This window comes from Culex pipiens, chromosome 1 (assembly GCF_016801865.2).
Source record: "Culex pipiens pallens isolate TS chromosome 1, TS_CPP_V2, whole genome shotgun sequence".
NCBI classification, from domain to species: domain Eukaryota; kingdom Metazoa; phylum Arthropoda; class Insecta; order Diptera; family Culicidae; genus Culex; species Culex pipiens.
In genome coordinates this window covers 14,649,441-14,670,256 of record NC_068937.1, presented here as the reverse complement: position 1 = coordinate 14,670,256, position 20,816 = coordinate 14,649,441, and the positions used below count along the sequence as shown (strand labels likewise).

Below are 20,816 nucleotides of genomic sequence, written 5' to 3'. Positions count from 1 at the left end.
AAATTGAGACAAAATTGCGACAAAATCGAGACAAAACTGAGACAAAATTGAGACATAATTGAGACAAAATTGAGACAAGATTGAAATAAAATTGAGACGAAATTGGGACAAAATTGAGACGAAATTTAGACCAAATTTCGACAAAATTTACTTCAAATTCAGATCAAATAAAGACAAAATTGAGACAAAATTAAGACAAAATTTAAACAAAATTGAGACAAGATTGAGACAAAATTGACACAAAATTGAGACAAAGTTGAGACAAAATAAAGATTAAATTGAGACCAAATTGAGACACAATTGAGACAAAATTGAGTGAAATTTGAAACAAAATTTGAGACACAAGCGAGACAAAATGGAGACAAAATTGAAATAAAATTGAGACAAAATTTAGACAAAAATGAGATAAAAGTGAGACAAAATTGAGACAAAATTGAGACGAAATTAAGACGAAATTGAGACAAAAATAATTAAAGCTTCCAGAGTTGCCAATCGCTCCGTTAAACTTTACACTCTTTGCAAAAAAGCTCAAAAGTACGATTAAGGACAAAACATTGAAGTAGTTGTTCGGTAGAAGAACAAAAAATGGCCAAACCAAACCCTAATCACCCTTTTCGCTGCTATCTCCACCAAGAATCCCAGCAAAAAGAGGGTTGATGACTTGACTGTGAATTTCACCACCACCATCACCAAGGTCGAGACCAGGTCGCGACGACTGTCATCTGTCATTTGTTAGTTTTTTTCTGACACAAGTCTTCCACGAAAGTTAACTTACTGTCACATTTTTTTCTGTCAGATTGAAAACTCACTAATGACCTAACCTAACCTTGAAAAAATCGTTCAAAAATAGTCGAAAATACGTCACATTCTGGAAAAAGTGGAATGTAAACAACAAAAAATCGCAACTAACTTGCATCATCATAGGTTTGAAGAATAGTAACTGCTCTGACTAATGGTCGCTAGTTTTGGGTTTTTTTTCTTTTTCTGGGAACACTGTCAGATGGTCGCAAAGAGCGGAGAAATCCAGCGATCATTAGCGAAACATTTTTGCCGGGCTGGTCCACCGGATGGACGGAAGTGAGCACATTTTTTGTTGTTGTTGGGGGTTTGTGGTTAACCCAGTTTGAGCTTCCGGAGGACGGCCTGGGTGGAAACTATTTATAAGAAGCTGGATGGTGCTTTTTCGGGGAAGGGTAGCGAGTTTTTCAATGTTTTTGGTTGGTTGGTTGAGCATTGATTTTGGAGGGCTTGAAACATTGTGAAACACAGAAAAACAGACGCAAATCTTTTTAAAAAATTAATAAAAAATTATCAATCAATGAAAATCTTAATAAAAAAAATTAAAAATTTAAATAAGCTTTTCTGGCAGCACTGTTCAGTAAACACTCAGTCCTCACCAGAGCCATCTAGTTGTGACCGTACGCACTGCACTCAATGTATGGTAAAGTGCGGTTTTCTAACAACTGTCAAACGCATTGAGCTGTGGTGAGTTAAACTTTGCCATGGTGAGTTTCTGATCATTCAAATTGACCGTTAAATTATTGATTGATGAATTGTAAAATAGATTTATTTCGTGTTTTCTGGGGTGGAAATGCAAAATAATACACTTTCTTCAAAAAAAAGACAAAACTCTACATTGTTCTCTCACAAAAACCAAAAGCACCCAATCGATTATTGTCACGTTCTCGCTCGTCGTTCAAAACCTCACAGCATGACCCCTCTGGAAAAAAAATCCAAAAATCCGAAAGGATCAACTGCAAAAAAAAGAACCCGGGGGGGCTTCATTTAAAATTTATCAACTCAATAAATCAACGCAAATTCCCAATCAATTCAAATCGCATCTCATAAATTCTCCCATCCTAATGGAATGAATAATGAATGCAACGCCACTCTCGTTTGCTCGTTTGCCCTATTGCTCATGGCCTACTCCGGCGGTGGAATTTTGCAACACAAAAAACGAGAGAGATGGCGCTACACAAAGTGCATACTTTTAGGCGTTTCAACGGTTAACAGCGCCATCTGTTGGCGTTTTTTTTCAATTTTTAATGTTTTCACGTTAAATTCTAAACTTTTAACCCCAATTGGTACTAAACCAACAAATGAAACAGGTTCACGCCGTACGAGTGGCCCGTGCCGAACCCGTGCGATCCCCACCCGGAGAAGCTGCAGACGCAGTTCACACTGATGAACTGCCTGTGGTTCGCGATCGGGTCGCTGATGCAGCAGGGCTGTGACTTTCTGCCCAAGTAAGATGAATTGCTTTAAAAAAAAGATGGAATTGTTCGGAAATTTTAGGGTAACAGGAAAGGTAAACGTGCTGAAAGTTTATTTGTTGATAAAATTATCTTTAATTTTAAAACTTTTTATTTAATTTTTTAATATTCTAATTTACGTTTTTGATTGATTATGTTGAGTATTGGGATAATAATTTTTCTTAGTTCTTAGAAGATGTACCTTAACACCGCTGGAAGCAACTCGTTTGAATTTATTAAATTTACATCAATTCCATGCAATTCTACTTTCCGTCAATTTTGTGTAATTTTTTTTCAACATCATTGCCCAATTGTACCGCTTCCCACTTTAATGTTAATCCCGTTTTAACGCATTAACCCCTAATCACCATAATCGGGGGATGATGACGGGGTGGGGGTGGCCGCCGGTAAATTCCGATATCCTTTACAATGCAACCGGGTTCGACCATGAATAAATCATCATCACAAACGCGCGTGTGGACAATGTTGCTGCTGATTTATTCATGGATCACTCGTGGCGCCCCACGCCGCTAATCGTGTGCTTTAATCAGGCTCAAATTTGGTTGCTTGTTGTAAAGTTTGGTGGAGTTTAACACAGTTTGAAAGAAATCATGGTAATACGACAGAAAAAAATGTATAAATTTACATCGTTTTATGTGTGATTCCATTTTTTCCCTCATGAATTTAGGTTAAATAACGTCACAAATTTAAAATTTCTGAAATATTTTCTTTCTTTTTTTAAACAATTTTTGTATCCCTTAAAACATGTAAATTTACATCTTTTTTCATAATTCAATTTATCCCACAATAATTTCTGTAAAATAACATCGAAAAATGCAACCCTAAAATTAAAAACTTTCGAAAAAAGTTTTTTTTTAATGTTCAATAAACTTTCATTATACTCAAAACATGTAAGTTTACATGTTTTTATGTGTAATTCAATTTTTTCCACATAACTTTGAATAAAATAGCATCGAAAAATTTATTCAATCCTAATATTCCAAAATTACCATTGTTGGAATTCGAGCGAGAAGAAGGAAAGCATTTCTCGCTCGCGAACGAGGGAGAGAACTTGTAGGTTCTTTTCTCTTCTCGCTCGCGCTCGCATTTTCGTTCGCGTTCTCGCTCTCGCCGCGAGCGCTCGCGAGCGCCTCGTGCTAGCCGTTCGTCCCAAGCTAGCAATTTGTTTATCAGGCTTATGAATACGAACCAGGCGATGGTATAGAGGTGTAACTTCAATCGCTGTGTTGTTTTTTGTTCGTTTCTAACACGTTCAACTTCTCGCGAACGGGCAATTCTGGCTCGCGAGAAAGCCCGTTCGCGAGCGGAGGAGAGCACGGGCAATCGGTGAGTTTCTCTCGGCAGCTCGAGACTCGCGGCGAGAACTCGAGAGAGAGAAAATTTTCTCGCGAGAGCGCGATAATACCAACACTGAAAATTACAAAAAAAAATTATTCAATTTTTCCCACATGTATTTAGGTTAAATATTATCGAAAAATCGCTATATTCTACCCTTAGATGTCAATCTTCCGAAAGAAAACATCCTTTTTACTTTTTGCCTTTCTTATTTAAATAAAAGTTGTATCTCTAAAAACATGTAAATTTACACCTTTTTGTGTGTTATTCCATTTTTTCACATGCATTTCAGTAAAATTAACCTTAAAATTCCAAAACCACTGATTTTTTTTCCAATCTCTTCATAACATATAAATATAGATCTTTTGTTGTGTAATTCAATTTTTTCTACATGACTTTAAGTAAAAAAAACATAAAAAATAAGTAATATTCAACCCTCAAATTTCAATCTGCTGAGATAAACTTTTTTTTTTATTTAGTAAATTCATGTAAATTTACATCTTTTCATTTGTAATTCCATTTTCCCACATGAATTTAAAAAAAAGTTAACCTTTAAATTCCTAACCCACTGATTTTTTTTCCAATTTCTTCAAAACATATAAATTTACATATTTTGTTGTGCAATTCCATTATTTCCACACGAATTTAAGTAAAACAACATCGAATAATAGGTTATATTCAACCATAAAATTTCAATCTTCCGAAATATACCTTTTTAAAACCCATTTTAAATCAAGTTTTTATCTCTTAAAACGTGTAAATTTACTCCTTTATGTGAAGGGTCATTTTTTCATATCAATTTTTTTTTTGTAACTTTGCAGGATAATTACGTATAAGTTACAAAAAAAAACACGAAATTTTAAAATGAAAATTATTTTTCTAAATAAAAAATTACCCTTCTGGGTTATTGCAGATTCGAAAAGTACATTAAATTTCCCTTAAAATGACGAGCCTCAAAAAAGGTAAGGAAACATGGGAAAATTTTTGAAACAATTTTTGAATATTTTTTTTCGATAAAAAAAACGTATTTTTTTACATCGAAAAATGGAGCTCGGATTCATGATCAAGTTTCACGCAAATCGAAGATGGGTCGGGGCAACTGCTGTGTGCAAGTTCAAAACAAGAGTTGCAGCAATCCTGAAAGTGAAGCCTTGAACGCTACACAAGATGGCGTTCCTATGCAAGAATATAAGAGACCTATACAGAAGAAGATTGAAATATGAGGGTTCAATAAACTCTATTTTGCAATCTTACTTTACCTAAATTAATATGGACAAGTGAAATTACACAAAAAACATGTATTTTTACATATTTTTATGGGTAAATACTATATTTAAAAAAATATTTTGGAAGATTGAAATTTGAGTGAAAAATAAACCAAATTTTTCGTTTTTTTTTACTTAAATTCATGAGGAAAAATGGAATTACACATAAAATCATGTAAATTTACAAGTTTTTAGAAATGACAACTTTATTTAAAGGTACCCAGCAACCAGGGAAGATATTGTTTTTTTTTTAATACAAAAACAGTTGAACTAAAAAAATCCAATCTTAAAATAATTTGATTCTAAAAATTACCCAATTATGGTGTAATTCCATTCGGAGATATTAACTTATGGGATGAACAAAAAAAATGATGCGGAAAAAAAAAAATGCGGAAATACACCCATTTTAATCACTCTAAGCCGTTCGACCAATTCTCATCACTTTTGCCGTTTTCCGCTATTAAAACAACATTTTCAGGTGTATCAACAATGGAGTGTTGCTTGCTGACTTTTATTTGAGCTATTTATTACTTTGGAACAGTCAAAAACACTTTATGAAAGCTGTAACTCATGAGCAAAGTGCTGATAGGCCGATAATAGAAATAGGCTGAGAAAGGGTAGATTTCCCCTAGTTCCTGTGATTTCAAAGATACCAAATATGTGTAACAAATATCTGGTTGCTTCAGGCTTTAGTTGATGTGCTCCGTAAAAAAAAGATTTATAAATGTTTTACTTCAGAAGTTTGAAATTTGAGGGGTTAAATTTTACCTATTTTTGATTTAATTTTACCTGAATTCGTGTGGAAAAATAGAATTACACAATAATAAATGTAAATTGACATGTTTTTAGAGATAAAAACTTTAATTAAAATTTGTTAAAAAAAATGTTACTTCGGAAGAATGAAATTTGGGGGTTGAATATTACTTATTTTTCGATATCAATTTAAATGGTATTTAACCGAAAGTCATGTAGAAAAAAAAGGAATTGCACATAAAAACATGAAAATTTACATGTTTTTCTAGATAAAGAAAAAACAAAATATTTCGGAAGCTTGAAATTTTATGGTTCAATAGAACATTTTTTTAAATGTAATTTTGCCAGAATTTATGTGACGAAAATTGAATTACACATTAAACATGTAAATTTACACATATTTAGCAAACGAGTAAAACTGTTAAAAAATATTTTCGGAGTTTGAAATTTGATAATTTAACATATGAGCAATTCTCTACGAAATCGGTCTTTTTTCTTCAATTTTAATTTTTGTATTTTTTAATCCGGCTGAAACTTTTTTGGTGCCTTCGGTATGCCCAAAGAAGCCATTTTGCATCATTAGTTTGTCCATATAATTTTCCATACAAATTCGGCAGCTGTCCATACAAAAATGATGTATGAAAATTCAAAAATCTGTATCTTTTGAAGGAATTTTTTGATCGATTTGGTGTCTTCGGCAAAGTTGTAGGTATGGATACGGACTACACTGGAAAAAATAATACACGGTAAAAAAAAGTTTGGTGATTTTTTTATTTAACTTTTTATCACTAAAACTTGATTTACAAAAAAACACTATTTTTAATTTTTTTTATTTTTTGATATGTTTTAGAAGACATAAAATGCCAACTTTTCAGAAATTTCCAGGTTGTGCAAAAAATCACTGACCGAGTTATGAATTTTTTAATCAATACTGATTTTTTCAAAAAATCGAAATTTTGGTCGTAAAAATTTTTCAACTTCATTTTTCGATGTAAAATCAAATTTGCAATCAAAAAGTACTTTACTAAAATTTTGATAAAGTGCACCGTTTTCAAGTTATAGCCATATTTAAGTGACTTTTTTGAAAATAGTCGCAGTTTTTCATTTTTTTAAATTAGTGCACATGTTTGCCCAGTTTTGAAAAAAATATTTTTGAAAAGCTGAGAAAATTCTCTATATTTTGCTTATTCGGACTATGTTGATACGACCTTTAGTTGCTGAGATATTGCAATGCAAAGGTTTAAAAACAGGAAAATTGATGTTTTCTAAGTTTCACCCAAACAACCCACCATTTTCTATCGTCAATATCTCAGCAACTAATGGTCCGATTTTCAATGTTAATATATAAAACAATTGTGAAATTTTCCGATCTTTTCGAAAAAAATATTTTTGGAATTTTCAAATCAAGACAAACATTTTAAAAGGGCGTAATATTGAATGTTTGGCCTTTGTGAAATGTTAGTCTTGATTTGAAAATTCCAAAAATATTTTTTTCGAAGAGATCGGAAAATTTCACAAATGTTTCATATATTAACATTGAAAATCGGACCATTAGTTGCTGAGATATTGACGATAGAAAATGGTGGGTTGTTTGGGTGAAACTTAGAAAACATCAATTTTCCTGTTTTTAAACCTTTGCATTGCAATATCTCAGCAACTAAAGGTCGTATCAACAAAGTCCAAATAAGCAAAATATAGAGAATTTTCTCAGCTTTTCAAAAATATTTTTTTCAAAACTGGGCAAACATGTGCACTAATTTAAAAAAATGAAAAACTGCGACTATTTTCAAAAAAGTCACTTAAATATGGCTATAACTTGAAAACGGTGCACTTTATCAAAATTTCAGTAAAGTACTTTTTGATTGCAAATTTGATTTTACATCGAAAAATGAAGTTGAAAAATTTTTACGACCAAAATTTCGATTTTTTGAAAAAATCAGTATTGATTAAAAAATTCATAACTCGGTCAGTGATTTTTTGCACAACCTGGAAATTTCTGAAAAGTTGGAATTTTATGCCTTCTAAAACATATCAAAAAATAAAAAAAAATTAAAAATAGTGTTTTTTTGTAAATCAAGTTTTAGTGATAAAAAGTTAAATAAAAAAATCACCAAATTTTTTTTACCGTGTATTATTTTTTTCCAGTGTAGTCCGTATCCATACCTACAACTTTGCCGAAGACACCAAATCGATCAAAAAATTCCTTCAAAAGATACAGATTTTTGAATTTTCATACATCATTTTTGTATGGACAGCTGCCGAATTTGTATGGAAAATTATATGGACAAACTAATGATGCAAAATGGCTTCTTTGGGCATACCGAAGGCACCAAAAAAGTTTCAGTCGGATTAAAAAATACAAAAAAAAAATCGAATGACCGAAATCCTAGAGAACTGCTCATATGGCACATTAGGGTGGAATCTAGTTATATGGAAAAATTTAAAATGACAAAAATCCAATCAGCAACACATTTTTTGGGTCCCTTTTAGGGTCCCAAACAACCTCCCAAAATTTGGGAACGATTGGTTAAGCCCAAGATTGGCGCAAAGCAAATGAAATTTGTATGGAAATTACTATGGGGAAACTTGAATTTTCGCATTTGTGAATTTACAAAAATCATGTTTTATTATTTTATGAAACTAACACCGTAGAAGTATAGCCCTGGATGTCCTGAACAACTCTCCCGAAGACAGTATGGTGCTAAAGTACGTCACAAAAAAGATACAGAGTTTTCAAAAGTAGTGTATTGAAATAATCAGTGAAACTCACATCTTCTGCCAACATTGCCGAAGGAACCATGAAATACAAAATAAATACGATTGTTCTTATATTTTGATGAGCCTTACGTAAAATCGATATAAAGATATGTTCAGAAGACATTTTAGTTAAAATGCACCCCAATTCCTCAAATATATTATAGTTTACGAAAGTTTCCACTTGACTTGGCAGTGTTGGCAAAAAGTATGATTTTTACCGAGTATTCCGAAATGACTCTCTTGAACGCTCTGTAACTTTTGTTAGAAGCAAGTTAGCACAATACTGTCTTCGAGAGAGTTGTTAAGGACATCCAGGGCTATACTTCTACGGTGTTAGTTTCATAAAATAATAAAATATGAATTTTGTAATTTCAAAAATGTGAAAATGCAAGTTTCCCCATAGTAATTTCCATACAAATTTCATTCGCTTTGCGCCAATCGTGGGCTTAACCAATCGCTCCCAAATTTTGAGAGGTTGTTTGGGACCCTAAAAGGGACCCAAAAAATGTGTTGCTGAAGAAACCAATTTTCGATTCCACCCTAATGGCACATATGTAGGCTCCCTAAAAAACATAAGTAGGGTCAAAGTAATGATTTATTTCATATTTATAAATTAGTCTACCTACTAAGTGGTGAAACTTAGTTAAGTCTTCGTAATGATTTGGAGTTTCTTTGGAACAGTCCACAATGTCAAACTGGGCCAACATTTGACAGTTTACGGTGACATCGTTCTTGGCGGTGTCCGTTATGTTGCATTCGCTGACTACCAGCACTCTCAAATGCTTCATGTGTTGGCACACAATCGAAACGAGTTCGTCATCGAAGTTGTTCATGTGGTAAACATGCAATTCCACCACTTTGGGACAGCAGCTGAGCAGCAGCTTGAGCATTGTTTTGGGGATTTCAGTGCGACTGAGAGTGAGGTATCGCAGCTCTTTGAAATGCTGCATAATTGGTTTTAAATTAAAAAATTGTAAATCCACGTCATCAGCCACCGAACAACTTCTTATCTCCAAACGTAGAAGAGACGGATGCTGCGCTGCTATGGCGACGAACATTTCCAGCCAGCCGTCAAATCTGCATTGTCCAAACGACGCGCTGCGAATGTCTGGTGATGTGCTGAGAAATTTCGTACTATTGATAAGTGAAAAGCCTACAAAACAAACTTTCTGCAGCGCTCCAATTTGCAGTAAACCACAATCTATAACAAATCTATCGCTACCAATTTGAAGATTTTCCAACTTGGTTAGTGAACGCATGCAAGCTAAATCTAAATAACTTCCAAAAAGGGGCACATGTTTGGAACTATGTTGAAGACAAATCAAACTTGTTAATTTGGGCATATTTGTTCCAATTACGATCATCATTTCTTGAAATTCTTTTGATGTCATAGGTGCTTGTATTTTTAACTTTGTAATATTTTTCAACTCAACTAGAGTGGCAAAAAAATTTACCGTGTTGATCGGGAAAGCTTGCACATTAAGCTCTTCAAGCGTATCTTTCGTTGTATCCAACCACTGTTTCGCAGGTTCACCGCGGTAACACGTTAGCTGTTTCAGACGCAGACAGTTTATTTTTAAAAGAATCTTGTCATTATGATTATAACCCTGCAAGCTCTCCAGATTATCCAGATGAACAATGTCATGAGACTTGGCGTTATTGCTACGAATGACAGGTATTATTAAACGTAAGCTTTTAAGCCGTGGCGTTTGGCTCAGTAAATCAAGCAAAACGGACTCTTGTATGGTCTCTCGAAACAGTTCCAGATGCACCAACCTCTGACCAACCGTGGACCACCAATGCGCTACCGAAATAATATCAACATTTACCGTCAAAAGCCTCGTCACCGCCGGTGGCAAACATTTCGGCTCGTAAGTTGTATCGAGTTCCGCCGTATGACACCGATAGATCATAATCCCCGCCCGCTCCATCAGCGCCGGACATTCGTCGATGAGTTGCTTCCAACGGCGACTAACCGCGCGCAACTTCATAAACTCCACGACCGGAAGGTACCGGCAGATGTGCGCTAGGCTTTCACCCGGATCGCTCGAGTTTGTGGCGTCCAGCTGCTGCTGCTGAACCTTTAACAGCGGTTGCTGCTGCTCCCGTGTCTGCTTCCTGCCCTTATTGCGACGTCCCCCGCCTCTCTTCGGCGTCGGATCCAACGGTCGGCCCCGTCCGGTGAGATCCCGCAGCTGCTGCTCCACCGTGTCGAGTCTCGCGTTGACGGCCTCGAACGAGCGGTTCATGTCCGCCCGGAACTCGCGAAGGAAGGTCGTCATCGAGGGTGGAACGTCTTCTGCCATAACAAATCTGAAGTCGTACAATGGGTGTGAGGGTTAAATCAATGCAATAATGAAGCCTCAATTTGGTTACCTTTGTGAACAACGAAAAGAACAGTCGATTCTTTGAATGGGTTTGTATTACCCTGACTGAAAAGTCCGTCAGACGTCTGTCGTTTGTCGTCCGTGCAATTGTACGACGTCGCTCGACTATGTCGTGCGACTTTCGCGCGAATGTCATACGTTTTTGCACCAAAATGTCGTATTTGTCGTGCGATCGATGATCGAAATTGTACGACATTGTCGTACGACATTCGACCGACGTCGCACGGTTTTGTTATTTAGAATGTCGTGCTATTGTCGTGTGCTGTCATTTCGGATTTTTAGGTTATGTTGCAGTTGAAAAAAACTGTTGTTTTGTTTTTATTGTTTTTTTTTTATTTCAACTGTCAAAATTTCACAAAAATATTTACTTGTTCACTTAATTTCACTTGCGGATCGCCGATTCTTCTCCAACTTTGCTTCCTTCGGGATTTGCCTTGACCGCAGCTTCCGGCTTGGATGTTGGAGGCGGCCGTGGCAGCATCTTGGCCGTGCTGGACTTTTGCTCCTCGACGCGCTGATCAAAACCCGGATGCGACACCTTGGCGACGATCTTGAACCTCCGATGGATTGATGTTTACCGGAGTACGAGAGGCTGCTTCCTTGGGTTCTACGGAAGCCACGCGGGACCACACGGGGACGCATGGTTTCCGGCAGGATCAGATCAGAATATGTTTGTTGCCTGAAAAAATATAACATCAATCAACAATTGGCAAGAATTTTCTAAATTAAATTCAGAATTCAATAATAATAATAATAAAATTTCAAAACAATACAATTTCAAATATGTAATATTCAAATATTTTGTAACTATAAAAGAAAAACTAAATTTATTTATTCTCGCTTACTTTTACAAAATGTCCTATGTACATAGAAAACCCATGGCGCATTGGTTTTTTTAAAAAGAATTCTAATTGAAGACATCTTAAAAATTTAAATTTAAAAACGTATAAAACTCAAATTACTGCAAATAATTAAAAAATCCGACAATATTCAAAAAATCAAACCATCCACATTAACGACCCCCGGGTCTTTTGTGGTCTCTATTGCAAGTTTCTGCTCGAACCTAGGAGTCCGAAGGCTTGAATGGGGAGAGCACCCAAACCTCTTTTACTCCAAGGAACCTTCCACCCCAGTGTTTGAACTGACGACCTTTGAATTGTGAGTCCAACCGCCGCCAGCGATTCCACCGGAGTAGGCTTGGTTTGGTGTGTTGTTTGTACTTATGGCATGGAGACGACTCCTACACCTGGAATGACTTAACGGCCTAACAACCAAGGCCGGGACCGACATTTTACTTCCTCATCCGATGGAAGGTTGCAGCAGATGGGAATCGAACCCAGAATCATCCGCTTACAATTCGGACAGCGTAACCATTTGGCCACGCACTGCCGACAATATTATTATTATTTAAAAATTTTACCAAATTTGAGAATTCTAAAAATATTTAATGATCAAACGTTTACAAATTTCAGCATCATCATCTCATCATCAAATTCTAAAATTCTAAAATTCTAAAATTCTAAAATTCTAAAATTCTAAAATTCTAAAATTATAAAATTATAAAATTATAAAATTATAAAATTATAAAATTATAAAATTATAAAATTATAAAATTATAAAATTATAAAATTATAAAATTATAAAATTATAAAATTATAAAATTATAAAATTATAAAATTATAAAATTATAAAATTATAAAATTATAAAATTATAAAATTATAAAATTATAAAATTATAAAATTATAAAATTATAAAATTATAAAATTATAAAATTATAAAATTATAAAATTATAAAATTATAAAATTATAAAATTATAAAATTATAAAATTATAAAATTATAAAATTATAAAATTATAAAATTATAAAATTATAAAATTATAAAATTATAAAATTATAAAATTATAAAATTATAAAATTATAAAATTATAAAATTATAAAATTATAAAATTATAAAATTATAAAATTATAAAATTATAAAATTATAAAATTATAAAATTATAAAATTATAAAATTATAAAATTATCAAATTATAAAATTATAAAATTATAAAATTATAAAATTATAAAATTATAAAATTATAAAATTATAAAATTATAAAATTATAAAATTATAAAATTATAAAATTATAAAATTATAAAATTATAAAATTATAAAATTATAAAATTACAAAATTATAAAATTATAAAATTATAAAATTATAAAATTATAAAATTATAAAATTATAAAATTATAAAATTATAAAATTATAAAATTATAAAATTATAAAATTATAAAATTATAAAATTATAAAATTATAAAATTATAAAATTATAAAATCATAAAATTATAAAATTATAAAATTATAAAATTATAAAATTATAAAATTATAAAATTATAAAATTATAAAATTATAAAATTATAAAATTATAAAATTATAAAATTATAAAATTATAAAATTATAAAATTATAAAATTATAAAATAATAAAATTATAAAATTATAAAATTATAAAATTATAAAATTATAAAATTATAAAATTATAAAATTATAAAATTATAAAATTATAAAATTATAAAATTATAAAATTATAAAATTATAAAATTATAAAATTATAAAATTATAAAATTATAAAATTATATAATTATAAAATTCTTAAATTCTTAAATTCTTAAATTGTAAAATTCTAATTTTCTGAATATTAAAATTGGAGAGTACCTCAATACCAAAATCATTTACTTCAATTCGTGATATTTTTAACTCCTATTTTTCATTAGACCAAAAAAATTTCAAAAGTTAACAGATTTTAAATTTTTCCAATTTTAAAATTTAAGATTTTTTAGATTTTTTTAAAAGAATTTTTAAAAGTTTAAAATATTTAAAAGAAATAAAAACTTTAACATTTTTAAAATTTAAAAAATATATTTTGTAAAATTTTTGTATTTTTTTTTTGATTTTTTTTAATTTTTAGAATTTTTTAAATTTGTTTTATTTAAAATTATCAAAAATTTAAGATGTGCAAAAAAAAGAGATTTTTTTAATTTTTAGAATTTTAAGAAACTTACTTATTTTTAAAATGCGTAGAATTTATAACAAATAGAATTTTTGATAATTTTTATTTAAAAATATAAATTATTTGAATTTTAGCATTTTTAGAATTTACAATTTTGGAATTTTAGAACATATAATTTTTAGAATTCAAAATTTCAACTCGTGCGACTAACGTTTTGGGAATTTATGAACTTTATAATGTTAGATTTTTAGTATTTATGAATTGAAAAATTTTGTATTTAAGAATTAGGGAATTTTAATATTTAAATTATTGTCAATTTTAAAATTTTCATATTTTAGAGTTTATTTTTTTTAATATTTGAAGACTTTGAGAATTTTAAATTAATGAATTGTATAATTTAAGAATATGCCGGGACCGTGGTGTAGAGGTAAGCGTGGTTGCCTCTCACCCAGTCGGCCTGGGTTTGATCCCAGAAGGTCCCGGTGGCAAATTTTGAGACGAGATTTGTCTGATCACGCCTTCCGTCGGACAGGGAAGTAAATGTTGGTCCCGGTCTAACCTAGTGGTTAGGTCGTTAGCTCAGTCCAGGAGCAGGAGTCGTCTCCCTGGGTCCTGCCTCGGTGGAGTCGCTGGTAGGCAGTTGGACTAACAATCCAAAGGTCGTCAGTTCGAATCCCGGGGTGGATGGAAGCTTAGGTGTGAAAAGAGGTTTGCAATTGCCTCAACAATCAAGCCTTCGGACACCTAGTTTCGAGTAGGAATCTCGCAACCGAGAACGCCAAGGCAATGCTGTAGAGCGAATAATTTGATATTTTTTTAATTTAAGAATATTAACAATTTGCACAATATCAAGAAATTAAATGAATTTAGAATTTTCAATTTCTTGCATTCTTAAGTTCTGGAATGCTAGAATTTTAAATTAAGAATGAAAAACTTTATAATTTAATTTTACAATTATCAAATCAAATCAGCGTTGAAGTTTTTTTTAAGCATTATTGGATTAAAAAGTTAAGAATTTGTGATGTTCATCTAATTTTTGATTTCGATCGTCCAATCGCACTCCCAGCACACCTCCTCCATCGTTTCTAAAACATGACTCACCAGTTCCATTAGATATGGAGGCAACCTCCCGCGGAAAGTAAAACACCAAACACTAACGGCTTCCTCGATCGCAAACTGGTTCCTTCCCGTCCCGTCTTCCGGAATGGCTCGCCGAGTAATCCATATTTCCCGTCCTCCTCTTCCTCCTATACCGCCACGAAGACCGCAATCTGGAATACAAGACAATTTGATTCGGTTGTCGCCCACTCCGGCCGGAACTTTCCGGCAGAAAAAGTAATTCAATCTAGAACACAACTTACCTTTAAACTGGCCAAAATCCTCCCAAAGCCTAAAACCAACAACAATTTGTTCGACTCGGTTGCAATCAAGTCCGAACAAGTTCAACTGAAGAGAACTGTCAAACTGTTTGCGTCGACGATAATCGACGTCGAATTGAAGGTAAATCGATGGAAAAAACAACGTCAGGCATGTCGAGTGTTTGTCGTACGTTTGTCGTCCTTTCGACCAATCGATATCGAAACGGTAAAATCAAAACCGTGCGACAACTCGTACGACGTGCGACATTTTTCAAACAGGGTAAATACGCACGCGCTGATAACGAAACAAGTAAACAAAGCAAGTCACTGCCAGAGGCGCTGTCGAGTTAGCTTTCAAAAGGTCCTGATAGGACAAGACAACAAGATCTTTAACCTAGGTAGACGATCGCGAGTTTTAGTGCTTGTGCTCGACCGAAGGTGGCGCGTCAAGCGCGCAAACATCGCTGCTTTGGCAGTCGGCTTTATTTGTTTTGATTTATGTTATGTTGTTATTTACGTAGTTTTTGTTCAGAAGCGTTCACCATGGCGACCGAAGCCTTTCTTCGCGAATTCCGCGCCGACATGGACCGCTCGTTCGAGGCCGTCACCGTGAGGATCGATTCGGTGGAGCAGCAGCTGAGGGCCCTGACCGGGTTGATTCGTTCGCTGCGATCATCGGCTTCGAAGAAGCGACGGAAGACGCGCGGGAAGACTCGGCAGCCGGAAGACAACTCGATCAACGCGATCGTTCCGGGTGAGGTGCTGGAGCACATCTTCGCGTACCTTCCGGGCGGTGAGTTCATGAAGATGCGCGCCGTTTGTCGCCGGTGGAGGCAGGTGGTGGATGGATGTCCGGCGCTGATGCAGCGCGCGCGGATCGTCTTCCCGAGCGATATCGTGATGGATGGGGAGTTCCTGGTGGACTTTACGTTGCCGGTGGGAGGGGCCACCTTCAAGAGTAATTCGATAACGAGAGTGGATCTGTGGTGGACGCTGATTGGGCAGGAGTTGGTGTGTTTGAAGCTGAAGGGCTGCACGATCGCGTGGGAAACGTTGACGAGGATGCTGCGGCAGACGCCGAAGCTGAAGAAGCTGGAGCTGGCGAGCAACTTGGTGATCAGCGACGAAGTCGCGCCGATTGAGCTGAACCAGCTGGAGGAATTGACGATTTACAGCAGCTTTGTGATGCAGATTTTGCGCTGTCCACGCTTGAAACGGTTGAATTGCTGGGCCGAGGATGAACCGGTGGCGTACTTCTTGCCAATAGCTCAGGACACGCTGGAAAAGCTATCCGTAACGTTAACGTTGGATGTGCTGAATGCTTTGATTTCGCTGAAGCATTTGACCGAACTTGAACTGAGACTCGAAACGGGATTGGAAGATTATTGGTATTTCCTTGAAAGAATAAGTGAAGCCATGCCCAAACTGAAAAGACTGAGTATTTCCACACATTGCGAGAGTCACGAGTTCTCTCGACCATTGAAGATAGCGTACCTGAACAAACTTACCCAACTAGAATACTTCAAAGCAGACGGATCTTTTCCCTGTGTCGGAATGCTAGATTTCACTGATTTGAACCATCCAACCCTAAAGGAACTCAGCTTCTCCAACATTTACTTTTTCACCGACAGTTTCACCCAATGTCTGGCCAACACCCCAAACATCCAAAACATCACCCTAAGAAGCTGCAAGTTTGAAAATGGCCTCGACCTTTTCACCGCCCTGAACCACGTTCACCGATCGCTGCGGTATCTCCAGATCGAAAACGTTCCCCCATCCAGCTTCAGCGAACCCCACCTCAACCGCTTCGACGCACTGACCTGCGTGCGGCTCGGCTTCCTCGACGAATCCCAACAGTTCTACCTCGCCCTGTTCCGAGCCTGCCCGCGCGTAGAACTGGTCCAGCTGACCAGCATGCCCGCCGTCGATGACGAAGTGGTGCTGGTGCTGTGCCAATCCGCGCAGCGGTTGAAGTTCCTGGCGCTGTCCGAGTGTGCCGTCACGGAGCGGTCCGTGGGCCACATCGTGAGCGGCGACTGTCCGGCGCTGGAGAAGTTTGCGGTCGATCGGTTTTGCCAGCTTACGGCAGCGGCGTATCGGGGGCTGGATAACGTGGGAAGGCACGATCACGAGCTTGGGGCGCGGTTCGAAAAGTATGTCCCGGGGGGAAGGTTTTGAATAAATGTTGTTATTTTTGAAAAACGTATTTTAATTTGAACCATTGCATGTAAATTATTAAAAACTCCATATGATCGAGCTTGAGCTGTCACAGTCCCTGTGAAATTTTTTGGCTGAAATTTCTGTAAACGATCCAATAATTTAGATTTTACTGAGTTCTCAGTTAATTGATCTTTGTTACTTTGACAGATGAGTTACTGAAATTTCAATAAAGTAATGAAATTACAGCAAATGAAAAGTCAAAATTATTTTGCTGAAAATTTAGCAATTTTCTTGTGTCAGTTTGACTTTTTTTTATCAAAATATGATTTTCCTTACCATTAGAAATGTTTCCAATGCTGTTTTTGATATTGTACGATCAGTTCCTTACTGGACTCGGCTCAACGACCGTCGAAATAGGCGGCGGGTCAGATGGGGGTTACAAATGTCAAAACCACTCCCCCCTCACTTCGTCTCGCCATCCAACTGCAGCTTTGTTGGCAAACAAACGGAGCACGTGGTCGCATGATGGCGGCATCGAGCCAGAGCTAGGGATGATCATACAATATTTTAATTTTTTTCTCAAGAAAAATAATATTTTGCCCAAATGAAAAAAAAAAATGCCAGAATGTATTTTTGATGTTGGAGAAGTGATTAAATATTTTTTCTTTGAATTGAACTTTTTCACACCAATTGAGCACCCCTAGGTCTATCCACGGCCGTTTCCAACGACCGTAAGAAAAATGCTAGAAAATCCACAATACATATATTTCTCAAATCATCCCAGCGCATATAAAAAATCTTCGAAAAAAACATATTTTGGAAATTCTAGGTTGTGTGATAAAAAGTCAAGAAATAAAATCGGGGAAAACAATTTCCGTGTACCTATTCTTCCTTATTATAGCGGTGTATGCACTTCGGAAGGAATCGGTCAAGAAATTTTTTAATGAGCAGCAGCGGCAGCGGAAGCAAGCCAGAGAGGGTGAAGAAATACCACAAGAAAACGCTCCCTCTCCTTTGTTCTGCTGTTCGTAAAGCTGTTTCTTGACCCCTTTTCTTCCGATCTCCACACTAGCCTTATATCCTTAGCAAAAATTGCCAGTTTTTAATTTTTTGTTTGACGTTTTGTTTTTTGAAAAGTTATGATTTATTGACAAAATTTTGTAAATTGGGAAAATATCGGAAATTCCCCCGAAAAAAAAATCAGAAATCATTTTTGAATTTAAAATTAAGGGTCCTGATTGCTCAAAATCAATCACTCCATTCGCGAGCACAAATAGCAGGCGACGCGATACTGCCCTGATGGATTCCTACTGTTTGTCACTTTCACACCATTCACTCGCGAACACTCTCTCTTCTACTCTCCTTCTCTCTCTGATCGGCTCAGTCTCCGAACGGCTCAGACAGGCCGAACGTCACCGATCACTCTGGACTGAAAACATTTATTCTCTGATGAGCTGCGTTATACTCATTGATTTGGGTTGCCTACAATCAATGTTATCAATTAAATTGTGCATTTATTTTGATTTCATAACATTACAGACACCATTCAAAGAAACTTCCACCAAGAAAAACAAATGATGGCAAACTGAGGGCGTGAAGACAAAAAGACTGCCGCGCCGGCATTTTGTGAGAATGGCTCTTCGCTGAGCATGGTAGTGTGTGAGTGCCGTCGAGCGACGGAGTAGGCAAAAAATTTCACGATGTATTTGTTCGCTGAGTGAACAGTTCGGGCCACTTGCTGGCTGCTTGCGAGTATCATTCGCTCATGAATGCTAGCGGGTTAGAATAGGCGATGAGTGAGTGGTTTCTGTTCATTGAACCAAAAATCAGGACCCTTGTTTAAAATTCAAATTGGAATCAAAATGAATTTAATTTACATTTTTGATTTTATTTCCGATTTCAAGCCATTTTGAAAATGTGTTTTCAAAAAAACAATGTTTTTTTAAATAGTTTTCATCCTCTACAATTTGAATTAATTGGTCCTTTTCAAATATAAGTCGTAAATATAAAAAAAACACACGAATTTAACTTTTCAACACTGGATGTAACCCGTTTTGAAACAAGGATCGAATGAGTGGCGTTTTTTTAAATTCCAATTTACAAGAAAAAAATGTTTTTCTTAAAAAAGGCTTTAACTCTAAAAAAAATGCATTTTAATTAAAAAAAAACAAAAAAACTATTTGATTTAAAATTGAATTTGAAATCCAAACGTGTTTTTGGAAGCTTTTTCCAGTGAATTTTACGGATGTGCGACAAAAGGTCAAAAGACATAAGGTCGAATGGACAAAAGGTCGAATGGACAAAATGTCGAATAGACAAAACGTCGAAAGGAGGATTGTGAGAAAATGAAAAAAATAATTAAAATTATAAACTTTCAAAAAAAGCTTGAAAACAATATTTTCTTTCAGAAAAGTCTGATTTTTATCTGTGAGTTTATCCTTGATTTATACATCCATTTAGTAATGATCTTTTTTTTTAATAAACAGAATGACAGAAGTATTTCCAAATACTGTTTGACTTTTAAAATATTTTTGATTTTTTTTAAACAGCATCTTTGTCGTAATATATTTGTAAGTTTTTTCATTCATTTTGAGCAGTTCTTCAAAAAAAGTTCATCTCCTAAAATGTTTTGGAAGTTAATTTTTATTTTGAAAAACAACCTATTCTTGATTGTCAAAATATTTTTTTTCAGTTTTTCCAAAAGAAGTTCGGCTTCTAAAATATTTTTTTTATAAACAACCTATTCTTGACTATCATAATAATTTTGTGAGTTTTTCCTTTCTTTCAAACATGAGCAGATCTTTTGAAAAAGGTCGACTTCTAAAATATTGTTTTATGTTTTTTAATTAAACAACCGATTCTTGATTGTCAAAATAAAATGGGTTTTTTCCATTCTTTCAAACATGAGCAGTTCTTCAAAAAAAAAGTTCAAATTTAAATAGTTTCGAAAAATGAAAAAGTTTTGCTTCCTAAATATTGTTTCAAACTCTCTATCCTTTTTAATTTATCTTTCAAGGTCACAATAGATCCTAAGAAAAATCTGACTTCAAAAATATAGCTGCATAAGTAAAAAAAAACCCCTCCCCCCTTTTTTCAAAAAGTCTCCAAAAAAGCGTGGGCAAGTTTTTATTCAGAAGTCCTCTAAATTTTTAAGAATACAGAGAAACTTTGCTTTTCAATATTTGTGTATTTAGGCTCACATCAAAAGTTTTGTTGTGCAAATTGTTTTTTTTTTAATTCGATCTTTTGTCCAATTTCGACCTTTTGTCCATTTGACCTTATGTCCATTCGACCTTATGTCTTTCGAAAACGAAGTTGACTTTTATAGCTGTCGGCCACCATTGCTAGTACCAACCACTAGTGTCTTCCTTTTAATCTACAAGGACTTCGCCGCCCTGGGCTCCTAAGTGTATAAAAGTATGGCACGGAGCGACGGCGCCGAATACTCATATTTACACAAAGAATTTTAGAGCGCCCGCCGCGGGATTCGAACCGGCGACCTCTGGATTGTGAGTCCAGTGCGCGGTCCGATTGATCC

General features: G+C 34.7%; 1 protein-coding gene and 1 long non-coding RNA gene across 5 annotated transcripts in view; one reads left to right on the top strand and one right to left on the bottom strand.

The window, feature by feature from the left end:
* LOC120425314 (glutamate receptor ionotropic, kainate 2) overlaps positions 1–20,816 on the top strand; it is a 312,178-nt gene that overhangs the window by 244,331 nt on the left and 47,031 nt on the right. The window contains exon 12 of one of the 4 annotated variants that reach the window (XM_052706465.1): positions 2,109–2,246. The exons of the other annotated variants lie outside the window; for them this stretch is intronic. Within the exon in view, the coding sequence (XP_052562425.1) occupies positions 2,109–2,246 (138 nt within the window). The remainder of the gene's footprint in view (positions 1–2,108; positions 2,247–20,816) is intronic. 4 annotated transcript variants of the gene reach the window in all.
* Positions 10,855–15,301, bottom strand: LOC128092519 (uncharacterized). Its single transcript, XR_008211837.1, has 3 exons — positions 15,122–15,301; positions 14,862–15,031; positions 10,855–11,449 (listed from the first exon to the last, which is right to left on the bottom strand). It is a non-coding gene; the product is annotated as an uncharacterized LOC128092519 (long non-coding RNA).